This window comes from Apodemus sylvaticus, chromosome 2 (assembly GCF_947179515.1).
Source record: "Apodemus sylvaticus chromosome 2, mApoSyl1.1, whole genome shotgun sequence".
NCBI classification, from domain to species: domain Eukaryota; kingdom Metazoa; phylum Chordata; class Mammalia; order Rodentia; family Muridae; genus Apodemus; species Apodemus sylvaticus.
Window position 1 is genome coordinate 149,700,206 of NC_067473.1, and position 12,508 is coordinate 149,712,713.

The window sequence follows — 12,508 nt, forward strand, 5'->3', positions numbered from 1 at the left end:
GACTTAGAGAGGTTGGCAGGCTTTTTGGTTGTTTTGAGCAAATCCTCTGCCACTGAACCAGATGTCCTGGCCACATTCAGAGTTCATTGTTTCTTCCCCCCACCCCCCCCAAAAAAAGCCCTTGAACTTAGAAACCAGAAATTGTGAAGGAAACCTGGAAGTCTTGAGACACAATACTAATACTGTAGGAATTGGTGATGCCTTGACTTAAAGCTTTCTTTGTACTGTGATTTCTCTAAACAGGGTTTCTCTATATAGCCCTGGTTGCCCTAGAACTCAAATCTGCTTGTGTCTGCCTCCCAAGTGCTGGGATTAAAGGTGTGGGCCACTACTGCCAGGCTGGACGTTGATTTATTATGTTAGTATACTTGCTGTCTTCAGATACCAGAAGAGGGCTTAATAATCTCTGGATGATTGTGAGCCACAATGTGGGTGCCTGGATTTGAACTGTGGACCTTTGAGAGAGCAGTCAGGTGCTCTTACATGCTGAGCCACCACTCCAGCCCTCACCTGAGGTGTGTGTGGTTCTTTTTTTGTTTTTCGAGACAAGGTTTCTCTTTGTAGCTCTGGTTGTCCTGGAACTCACTCTGTAGACCAGGCTGGCCTCGAACTCAAATCCGTCTGCCTCTGCCACCCACGTGCTGGGATTAAAGGCGTGTGCCCAGCAATGTGGGGCACATAATAGTATAGGTCCTTAGCCTGGCTACAGGAGACAACCCAGGACTCTAGTTCTGGATATAGAAGGCTCTATTGGTATGGATACCTAAGCCATCTGTAATAACTGGTTGCCATTGTGCTATCCCAGAATCTAATGGCAGAGTAAGATGGATTGAGTTCTGTTGTCTATGGCAGTGGCTCCTGTATGTTATAGCATACAAACTGCAATGATAGCAAACCCCACTATCTTAGTATCCCACTGTTTCCCCCCCCCCCCCAAAAGACAAATCAGGAAGCATTTATGAAAGGTTTGGGCTCTAATGGTAGAAAGCTATAGGAAAGAATGGTCCTAGCAAAACATAGATTATGTGTGGTAGCATCTTTAACCCTACAGGTATTGGGCGTGCAGCCAGTATTCATTTCATGCTTGTTACTTGAGGAAGCTATGTACCCTGTAGATTTATCAATTAGCTTCAAGTAATTGTCTCCTCTAAAAAGTAACATTGATTTTTGTTCTTCAGTTTTTACTCTTTGTCTACATTTATACCACCTGCCTGTCTGGTACCTGAGGAGGTTGAGCCTCCACCTGGATGCTAGGAATCCAACTCCTTTGCAAGAAGTACTTTTAAGCAAGGAGCAACTGTAGCTCCTATACATTTCTAAGTGCTAGATTATACATGCCAATTATTAATAAGGTGTAGAAATTGGTTCCGGATGTATTTCAGGTACTCAAGTTTGCTTGGCAACAAGTGTCTGTGACTCCTGAACAGTCTTGCCATCTCAGGAAGTATCTGAAGTGTGGACCCCAAGACTGCTTACCAAGACTTGATCCTTGGTTATTTTGATCCTTCAGAATTTTACTGACTGCACCCCACACCTAGGAAGAACTATTAGTGGTAGAAAGAGATGCTGGCACACAGCAAATGGGGAGAAGGTATGAAGTAAATTGTCCAGGATGCTGTTTATAGCAAAGTCCCACTTGTTGAAGGTTTTATCACTTTGAAATGGGTTCTGCTATCAGCTGCCCAAACATGCAACTCAAGATCTCATGATGGATTCAGGCCATTTACATACTGCTCAGGTATACTAGTTGTGTCCTGATATTTAGAGAGGGATCATGGTTTATATACCCATGTTCTGCCTGTATTAGAGGCTGAACAAACTTAAGTCTCAAGATATACTAAGAAAGCCCATTCAGTAGCTCTGGAGAGCAGTTGGTTAGTGTAAAGCTAATCTTGACCAGAACTCAGGCTGAGGAAGAGTTGCTGCTAAGAAAGAACTTTACCAAACCCAGTCAGAAAATATGTTAAAGTTGGTTCTGCCTCTACAGGTGATGTGAAAGACTTCACATTTACTATCCCCAGACAGGGATCCTGCCACAGACCAAAGTTAAGATAGTGCCAAAGTCCAAATTGGTTGACCAGATACATTGCACAGGTCAAGTAAGGGGTTAAACGTAGGAATAGGGATGATTCAATGCAGCCCATCCCATTTTGTGTGTGTGTGTGTAGAGGAGTGTTCATGTGAATGTAGACACATTCACAGGTCAGAAGTGTCTAGTTTTTTTGGGACAATATCACTATCTGGAGCTCAACAGTTTAGCTAGGCTGAGCAGGGAGTTCTTACTCATTCACCTGCTCATTCATTCCCACCTTTTTTTTTTTTTTTTTTTTTGGGTTTTTGGATTTTTTCGAGACAGGGTTTCTCTGTATAGCCCTGGCTGTCCTGGAACTCACTTGGTAGACCAGGCTGGCCTCGAACTCAGAAATCTGCCTGCCTCTGCCTCCTGGAGTGCTGGGATTACAGGCGTGCGCCACCACTGCCTGGCTCCCACCTTATTCTTAGTAACAGTTAAACATTGCTGTGCCTGGCTTCTGGCTTTTAAATAAGAGCTGCTGATCAGTACTCAGGTTTTTACCCAAAGAGACACTTTTCCCAACCTTTTGATTTTTAGAGAATCTATGTAGTTTTGACTGGTCTGAAATTAACTAGACCAGGCTGGCCTTTACTTGGTGTAATCCTCTTGCATATACTTCCCAGGTGCAGAAATAATAGGTGCTTGCCCATCACACTTCAGTTCATTTGCTTGTGTTAAGCACAACAATTTTAAGTACTGGGCTGGGGGGATGCCATAGCATGCTCAATGGCTTCCAGTATATCTCAATATTTCTCTACAAGGCCCTGGGTCTCATACCCAGAACAGTAAAGCCAGATGTAGTGGCACTTGACTGACTTCAGCACTCAGAGGATCAGAAATTCAAGGTCAAACTAGACTACAGGAGACCTGCCCCAAGAAAACAGAAAATAGATGATAATCTGCACCATTAGAAATAGGTAGAAGGGACATACAGGCATAGTTACTGGGCTGTTACTGGAACAGTCCTAAATCTCAGAAGCAACACAGTACTTTTTTTTTTTTTTTTTTTTTTTTTGGATTTTGTTTTTTTGGAGACAGGGTTTCTCTGTGTAACCCTGGCTGTCCTGGAACTAACTCTGTAGACCAGGCTGGCCTCGAACTCAGAAATCTGCCTGCTCTGCCTCCCAGAGTGCTGGGATTACAGGCGTGCGCCACCACTGCCCGGCGCAACACAGTACTTTAGAAACGTGGGTTAGGAACAGGACTTCTTGGTTTGAGGCCCTGTACTTGTTAGCATGAGAACTTTGATGTAAGTCAGGATAGATAGTGTAGTGGTTCTCAATCTTCCTGATGCTGACCCTTTAGTGCAGTTCATGTTGTAATGACTCTCAACCATAAACTCATTTTTTGTTACTTTATAACTGTTAATTTTGTTATTGTTATGAAGAACCATAATGCATATATTTTTCTGATAGTCTCAGGCAACCCCTGTGATAGGGTTGGTGGTTTGGGGGGGTCAAAGACAGGTTTAAGAACTACTGGGATGGTAGAACCCCTATTTCCTAGGCTGTTTTGATGGGAAGAGAATGGGGGGGTGGGGGGAGCTGTGACGTTCCCTCTTGCCAGGGGGCAATAGTCTAGTGAGAACTTCAAGTGACCTCACACACAGCCTGGGGAAAGGCAGTCTGCAACCTCAACAACTTCTCAGAAGAGGAAAAGTGGGGTTTTTTTTGTTTTTCATGGTAGAGCTCTTGTGTCCAAGGCCCAGTAGAACTTACACATCTCTCTGGAGCTAACACCATCTCTCTGTCCTCCACTCCTTCCCCATTACAAAGGCAGGGTTCCACATGTTCTCTTATCTACTGCCACCTGTGCTACAGCACAAGCTTGTGATTTGGTGCCATTTAGTATTGTGGTGAGAGCCATATGCAGGATGCTGTGGCCTTGCACTTCAGAATGGTTGCTAACAGTGGGTGACTGGATCAAAATTTGAAGGAAACATTTTAAGGTTGGGCGTATTGCTTAATTGGTAGGGCTCTCAGCATTCATGAGACTACCCTGGGTTTGCGCTTCAGCAGCACATAAACCAATATGATGGCCCTTGGGAAGTGAAGGCAAGAGGAATGGAGCTTCAGAAGGTCAAGGCCAGCCTGGGCCTTGTAACCTCAAACCAGTATAGTTAAGTGAGTTTTCTGCTACCACAAAGCAAATGCAGGAATCTATGTCTGGTAGCTTCTCCAAGCTGGATGTATGGTTGGAAAGCCTGCATCTCCATTCAAAGGGGCAATTACACTCAATAGAATTGTGCACAGCAGAGACAGACCTGTTGCCTGTCACCTGGGATTTCAACCTGCTTTGTCTAAGCAGGCTTCTACCAGGGCGAAAGAGCACCACGAAGCGCCTCAAGGGGGTGCTGCTGTGAAGCTTCTGTAGTGCTGGGATCTTCTCACAAGTATGGCAGTCACACTTCTTGTGGTGGCACAGCCCAAGTCAGTTTTGCACCCTGGAATTTGCATGTCCCATTCCCTCATCCGGGGCAAATCTTTTTTTTTTTTTTTTTTTTTGGATTTGGTTTTTTCGAGACAGGGTTTCTCTGTGTATCCCTGGCTGTCCTGGAACTCACTCTGTAGCCCAGGCTGGCCTTGAACTCAGAAATCGCCTGCCTCTGCCTCCCAGAGTGCTATCTGGGGCAATTCTGTACCACATTTTTCATACTTATCTGAACCTGAAAGGTGAAGTTCAGATACCTCTGGGCCCAATTCTGGGTCACTGCCTCCAGCTGCCTGACTTCTCCAAACACCCAATGGAAACTTTACCCAAGAGCTCTGAGCTGTGAGTTGTGGCTTTTGAGACTGCTGGATGCATTCACATCCCAAGACCTTGGAGGAGGTTTCCTATGTTTCCCATCTGAGTGTTGTACAATAATTTACTAGACGGCTGGGTCGATGACGTCTCACTGAGTGAGATGGGATTCCAGAGTGACTAAGCCATTATTCTAGGTTTTATCGTGTAGGCCATCCATGTCATCAGAACTGTTGGATCTCTGGGCATTCTAGTCTTTAGATAAAATGTTGTATGTTTTATGGCAAGTTCTTTCTGGTTGCTGGACTTTGACCCATGGGAGAGCATTGGAGGTATAGCATGAATTAGGTTCTCAAAGTAGGGTCTAGCTGAGAATGAGCTTCCATACAAAAAGCCGTAGGGTCAGACAACTCATTTGGCATTCCCACAGCTTTGCTCTCCCCACACATCACAGAGGGGTCACAAGACCACAGAACGGAGCAGCAAGACCAGTTTAATATAAAATCAGCTTTGCAACACCCTTCCCTGTCACCGAAGACTTAACAGTATGCTCTAGGGAAGACATCCTGGAGAGGGAGGTCTCCAGAGGAGGAGTATGGCAAGAAGCTGTCATAAACGTGCCTCCAAACTTGGTCCTGTGTTCAAGTCAGCAGGTATTGGCAGAGCCTGTGGAGAGTTGGTCAGTTCTTCAGTGGCCTGTTCCCCTTGCTACTGTATCACTTCCCCCTTCCTGTGTCCCTCCCCCCGCCCCCCCCCCCCCCAGAGGCCAAGCTCACCTGGAATGATGAGCGGAGTGGCTTTCCCAGCTGAGGAACTAGAGAAAGGAAACACGCAGATAAGCCTCAAGATCTTCTCTTTCCTCAGGATTTCCCATTCCCTCTCCTACAAGGGCATACTTCACATTTATGTATTTGAGCTTTTCAGACATGGTCTCGTGTAGTAGCTCAGGCTACTCTTGAGTTTGGTATGTAACCAAGGATGGCCTGCTGATCTCCCTACCTCTACCAAATGCTGGGCCTGCAGCTGTGTACTGACATGGGGGCACAAACCCGAATACTCTTCTTCCATAGTGACTTTTAATATCAAAGGACAGGGTTTTCCCTGATTTGAGGCCTTTGAGAGTTTATTTAATCTTGAAATAAATCTCAACGTTTAGCCCAGCGAATAGGCAGGGTGTAGTGGTTCTGTTGGTCCTAGAACTTTATCACTCCGTAGATGTGCTCAGCCAATGATACATACCGCTTGGCCACTGTCTTACCTGGGCGTGTGGTCGCGCCTACATTTGCACTTGCCACCTAGGAGAGGAAGAACATCATCCAGCCTGAGTCCGAGCCTTCCTCTCCCCACACTGCCAGGCCCTCTACTCACTCAGCGCCATAGCGATTCCGACGATGCACAGGAGCCCTCCAAAGATCAGTCCTCCCAGTTGCAGGCTCTCCCAGTCTGGGGGTGGGGGCAAAGAGGAGACACCTTGCCTCACAGTACCCTCAAACATTCATTCGAAAGGTATTTATGGGGCTGGGGGTGTGGCTTTGTGGGACACCTTTACAAGCACCCACTTGCCCTATAAATAAGTGCCTGCCTGCATGACACTTAAATCCCAGGCAGTGAAAGAGGCCAAGTGGGTTAATAGGAACATTGTGTAATAGGATCTCACGGGACAAGTGCCATGAGAGGCAACATAGAGGAACCTAGAGAAAAGGGGACAGGGTTCACTAGGCTGACCCCAGCTCCATGCCCCAAGGCACCTTTTCCCCTTGTTTTGTTGAGCTCTTAGGAAGAACAGGGTGTCCTCCCCCACCTTGACTACTGGATTGTGTACCATCCTCATCAGTTGGCTTGGTGAAGAGGTCTAAAGCAGGCAAGGATTGAATGTGATGGGGTTGGGAAAGGACGGGGGTTGGTGTCAGCTCTTACCATAGTAGAAGGGACTGTCTTTATCTGCAGGAAACGAAAAATAAGTAAATAAATACCAGAAGTAGGAGACGGGATATGGGGTCTTGGAAGGGAAATGCAGGCAGGTGGCAGGCGTCACTTGCGAGCATGCCATGGTGGCTACTCACCAACTGGATCATTGGCTTCCAAGGTGGGCAGACCTGGGTGAGAGGAGCAGAAATGGGTGTTGATCGCACTGATGTCTCAAAAACCAACAGTCTAGAGGGCTCTGCAAAGTGACCGTGACCCTAGGTCTACCAGATCCCAAGTAGGCCTTGGCTTTTTCAACTCATCCCTATGGCTTCCCATTCACAGCCCTTCGTGTATCTTGTCCTACTATTCTCCTGCTCTGACAGGATGGTTGATTCTTCTTCTTCTTCCTTTTTTTTTTTTTTTTTTTGTTTGTTTTAGTTTTGGTTTTTTGAGACAGGGTTTCTCTGAATAGCCCTGGCTGTCCTGGAACTCACTCTGTAGACCAGGCTGGCCTTGAACTCAGAAGTCCTGCCTGCCTTTGCCTCCTAAGTGCTGGGATTAAGGGCGTGCAACACCACTGCCCGGCGAACCAAACCTACTTTGATATGCATGGTCCATTTTTCACAGTCCACTGACTCAGTAGCTATTAAACAATTTTCCAGTGTCCTCACTCTTCTGTGCTAGTGCTTCGTGCAGATGACAGTTTAAAGGTAAACACATTTATTGAGCAGTAGTCTTCCTCTGGGGAGAGGTTGTCTGGTCTCCACTGCCTTGGTAGGCAGAGTGTATGGAGAAATAACTCACCTGCTAGCACCAGGAGAAAGGCACAGGTTATTCCCTCCATGTCAGGACCCAGGGCGAAGCTGCAGGCTGCTGGGTGAGATGTAGGGCAGAGGTGGTGGCTTGGGTCTGTGATCTGTGACCTGCCACAGCTCACCCCATTAGTAAGAGGCAGAACTGGTGTGAAAATCAGACATATGAATCCCACATAGACAAGCGCTGACTTTAAGAAAATGATTACTTCCTGCTTTCACATCTGCAGATGCACCTGGGTTTGTGGATTGCTTAATTCCAGTTACGTATTTAGAACAGAACACCCTGGGCTTTGTGAAGAGCTTTATTCGATCATCTCTTTCACAGGAGGTTGGAATTCACAAAGATAAAACCAAAGGCTCAAAGTGAGATGTCTGTTTTACATAGCTAGGCTTTCCTGACCAGGTGTCCAAGCCCTGAGTTAAAGATCTGGGCCTGGGGTTGTCTGGCTGAGTCATAGATTATCTCAGAATTCAACAGGACTGGAGGGTGCAGTTCCAGCCTCCTCGTCTAGATCCAGGAACTCTGCTCCAGGCAGTGGCAGACCTAAGTACCTGTTAGAAAGGTCTGCTGGTGACATATGAGAGACATAGCCCCTGTCTCCTGTGAGTAGGTCCTACTCAGGGCCATTTACATTGTATGTGATACCCTGTGTGTAGCTGAGTTTTAGAATGAAAAAACCCCATCCCCTCTTTCTCTATAATGGTAGCTATAGGCTAGTGTCAAGGGTTCAGTTCTGAAGCCGTGGTTACTTTCTACTATACTTAGCTCTGGTCTGCTAATGAGATCAGAGATGCAGCACTCCTGGGTGGGCTCAGACTCCTCACATCCACTTACCAGGTGTGTGACTTAGTAGGTGGTATCACTGTGTTTCAGTGTCCCATAAATAATAGCAACTTTGTAAATTACGCAAATGAAATTAAGGGAGCTTTGATATGTCAATCCTAAAGATATACCTAGCCCTGAAAACCTGCTATATATAAACCACACGGGCCTTTTGCCCTAAGATGGAAAACTGGATAAAAAGAAAATCTGGACATGGGGGTTTATGGTCTAGCCAGTCTCTGAAGCTGGTTTTCTGTTGCCCTTCATCAGTTTCTCCTACTCCTTTCCACAGCTCCTGGATCAATCATGTCTTATTTTCTTTTTACTTCTGCTTCTGTTAAAGGTTGGCTCTTACTTCCCCTAGTCCTGAACTCACTGCTACACAGTCTTAAAGTCAGAACTCTCAAGGTCTGGAGAGGCCATCTCTGTTCTCATAATCCCCAAATAGCTGCTCACTTCTTAGAGTCCTGGGGTCGGCACCCCCATCCCATCCAAGGAGCACACTTAAGTCCTAGCAAATTTCTACTCACCCTGGAGATGACCCGAGTCAGGTGAGTGGCGCAGAGAGAAAGTCTGAGGACAGCCTGGGTGGGTTCGGCTCTTTAAACCCAGGGGCTCCGCCCTGGGCCACACAGCAGCAGTCTGGAGGGAACTGGTCCTACCTCTTCTGCTCCCGTAGGCAGCCCTCCCCACCTGTTCTTAAGGCCATAGCTCACTTACCACACCCAGGGTAGAGCCAGTGCTGGGTCCTGGCTACTTAGAGCTAAGGAATGCAGGAGAGACAGGAGACCTGTGACCACTGGATTTCAGTCCCTGCTCCAGGGAAGCAGGGGCCTTCCTTAGTCTACCTAGGTCTTCAAAGAAAGCTCCAGGGTTGGTAAGTTGGCTTGGAAAGTAAAAGTGCTTGTTACCAACACTGACAAACCTGAATTTGAGCCCAGAAACCACAGGGTAGAACGAAAGCTGACTCAGAGGTTATCTCTGATCACACACACACACACACACACACACACACACACACACACACACAAATATAATAAAGATGCCAGGGGTCCAGGGTTCTGGCTTTCTTGCGCTGGCTGTGTGGAATACCTTGGGGACAGTGAAGTAAATAATGGAGACTATCAGCTGCACTATTTTTATTAGAACTTGGTGTTCAGAGAGCGGGGCTGGGTCCGATGCAGACCCATTTGCTCATTTATCACCTTCTTGCTAGACCCGGACACCCTGGGACTCGAGGAACCTACTTCAGGTGGAATAAAACTTTCCCAGTCCAGGTAGACTTTCGCCTGCCTCACAAAGAGCGGGTGGATATTGCCAGAGAGAGGATAACCTGCTTTGTCTGATGCTGGCCAGAATCATCCTACCATGTACCTTTGGATGATCCTCGGCCTCTCTTCTCTTTTCCAAGTGAGGGAGCCTTGTCCCTGTCTAGGAGGTCACTGAAGGAGAGCGGAGGTTGTCTGTCTTGGGGAGGTGGGAAAGGGCTGTTAAAGGATTCAACAGTTACTTTCTTTTTGATTTTGTAAGTGTGGTGTTCTGCCTGCATGTATATCTAGACTGTCTGAGTGCCAGGTGACCGCAGAAGCCGGAAGGGAGTGTCAGATCCTCTGGAACTGGAGTTACAGTTGTGACAGATGTGAACAGGCGTGTGGGTGCTGGGAACCGAAGCCAGTCCTCTGGAAGAGCAGTCAGCGTTCTTAACTGCGGGCCTGTCTACTCACCCGTCCTCCCCTGAGTACTTTTTAAAAACTGGAACATTACTTCATTACATGTTTATCCTTAACCTCGATTATTATTATTATTATTATTATTATTATTATTATTATTATTATTTTGGAGACAGGGTTTCTCTGTGTAGCCCTGGCTGTCCTGGAACTTGCTCTGAAGTCCAGGGTAGCCTTGAACTTGAGATCTACCCGCCTCTGCTTCTCCCTCTGCTGGGATTAAAGGTATGCGCCGCCACCGCCACTGCCACCGCTCAGCGTTTCCCTTGTAAGGATATCTTTTGTTTAGTCTTTGACAACTTCTTAGGTGTATCTTGATCCTATCCATCCAAACTCTGCCCTCTCGCTCCTCTTCTTCCCCATCCTCCTCTTCCCTCTTGAGTTAGTACTGTGTGCTGGACTGTTGACTGATTTTGTTGGCTCTGTCTTGTGCAGGTAAACACGCTGTAGTAAGTTTGTGAGTACAGTGGCCATGTGGTTTCTGAGAGAGCGCATTTCCCCTCGTCCCATCCTCCCACTCTTACATTCTTCCCACTTCTCCTCGTCAGTTCCCCAAACTTCTCGATACACAAGTCCTGTTAAAACTGAGCGCTCTGCTAGGTGTGGTGCACGCTTTTTATCCCAGCACTTGGGAGGCAGAGGCAGGAGGATCTCTGGGTGTCTGACCTAGAAGGTTCTAGGACAGCCAGGGCTACATACATAGTGAGACGCTGTCTCAACAACACAACATAACACAATACAACACAACTAACTCACTAAACAGACAAAGGCTGAGCACTCTGGCAAACTCTTAGTCTCAGCACTCTGACCAGTTGTGAGTCTGTGTTACCTGCTGACCACTGCAGAGAGATGCTTCTGGCCAAGGTTGAGGGCTTGACAAATGGTAACATAAGCAAAATGACAGTAGCAGGTTCCTCCCAGAGCTTTCGACCTCTGGAGCCAGGGTTTTGTTTTGCTTTGTTTTGTTTTGTTTTTTCAAGACAGGGTTTCTCTGTGTAGCCCTGGCTGTCCTGGAACTCACTCTGTAGACCAGGCTAGCCTCAAATTCAGAAATCCACCTGTCTCTGCCTTCCAGAGTGCTGGAATTAAAGGTGTGCGCCACCACTGCCCAGCTGAGCCAGGGATTTTGACCAGGTTTATATACCACGTCTGACGGAGCAGGCCTTAAATCCAGTTCAGACGCACTTTGGTTACCACATGAGCATCATGACTACCGCAGGAGTGGGCACATCTTGGCAGATTGATTTACAGATGAAGGAAGGGCTGACTTTAGGGATGCCGTGGGTGGCTTTTCTCCCCCAGCAGCATGCACGGATAGCACCTTCTGGCCTTATGAAATCTAGTCAGTAGAAGGACATTTTTACGTCAGTTCCAGCTTGATTTCTCTTTGTCCTGCAAGCAAATCGTGTGGTGCCTTCAGCATTCGGGTCTTACTGCCTGGCTCTGACTGGCAACCAAGAGCCAACTTCAATAGCCTGTGTTGTCTGTGGGTCCCTGGGGGCTTCTCTGACTCCTTGGGAGGTAATCCATGCCTGGTGCTGAGATTTTCATTTGGTGGTAATCATTTTCCACCCACATAGGGAGTCAACTCAAATTTCTCTGTTTTAAATTATGCTTTGTAAATATATTAAAAAGTAGTGGGTTTTCATAGTTTTTTTTATGTAACCTTTTCTTTTACTTTACCCACCCTACCCCTTACCCCCTACTTCCTTTTTATACAGGGTAAACGGTTAACTGCCAATATTTTCCTCCATACCTTCATATCACATATGTTCTATCCCCTTAAGAACACTCTTCCCAAGCCGGGTGGTGGTGGTGCATGCCTGTAATCCCAGCACTCTGGGAGGCAGAGGCAGGCGGATTTCTGAAGACAAAAACAAAAAACAAAACAAAACAAAACAAACAAACAAACAACAACAACAAAAACCAAACCACTCTTCCACTCACGGGCCTTCGCAGCTTCCTGGCCTCAGACACTCCCTATTAACCACATAAATCTAAAAACACAAAGCCCCGACTCATACATGAAGGAGGGTACACTTGCTGTTCTTTGTTTTAGGACCAGTGTATTAGTTTAGGTTTCTAATGCATTATTTCTTGTTTTTTCTTTTTTCATTTATTCAATATATTTTTTATTTACATTTCAAATGATTTCCCCTTTTCTGGCTCCCCACTCTCCGCAAGTCCCATAAGCCCTCTTCCCTCCCCCTAATCCCCCATCCACCCCTTCCCACTTCCCTGTTCTGGAATTCCCCTATACTGCTGCACTGAGTCTTTCCAGAACTAGGGGCCTCTCCTCCATTCTTCTTGGACATATCATTTAATATGTGGATTATGTTTTGGGTATTCCAAGTTTCTAGGCTAATATCCACTTATCAGTGAGTGCATACCATGATTGATCTTTTGAGACTGGGTTACC

The 12,508-nt window shown here is 46.6% G+C and overlaps 1 protein-coding gene across 3 annotated transcripts; it reads right to left on the reverse strand.

Annotated features, from left to right (window-relative positions):
- Positions 1 to 5,292: 5,292 nt before the first annotated feature.
- On the reverse strand, positions 5,293 to 9,212 carry Fxyd4 (FXYD domain containing ion transport regulator 4). 3 transcript variants are annotated; one of them, XM_052172651.1, is made up of 8 exons: positions 8,893 to 9,212; positions 7,529 to 7,597; positions 6,880 to 6,912; positions 6,734 to 6,757; positions 6,185 to 6,259; positions 6,075 to 6,111; positions 5,593 to 5,630; positions 5,293 to 5,482 (listed from the first exon to the last, which is right to left on the reverse strand). In XM_052172651.1, the coding sequence occupies exons 2-8, from the start codon at positions 7,566 to 7,568 to the stop codon at positions 5,463 to 5,465; spliced, it is 267 nt and encodes an 88-aa protein (XP_052028611.1). In that variant the 5' UTR covers positions 7,569 to 7,597; positions 8,893 to 9,212; the 3' UTR covers positions 5,293 to 5,462. The 3 variants fall into 3 exon arrangements, with proteins under 3 accessions (XP_052028611.1, XP_052028610.1, XP_052028609.1); XM_052172650.1 differs by having other exon boundaries at positions 7,529 to 7,594; positions 8,893 to 9,211; XM_052172649.1 differs by lacking the exon at positions 8,893 to 9,212 and having other exon boundaries at positions 7,529 to 7,867.
- Between the last annotated feature and the right edge of the window lie 3,296 nt (positions 9,213 to 12,508).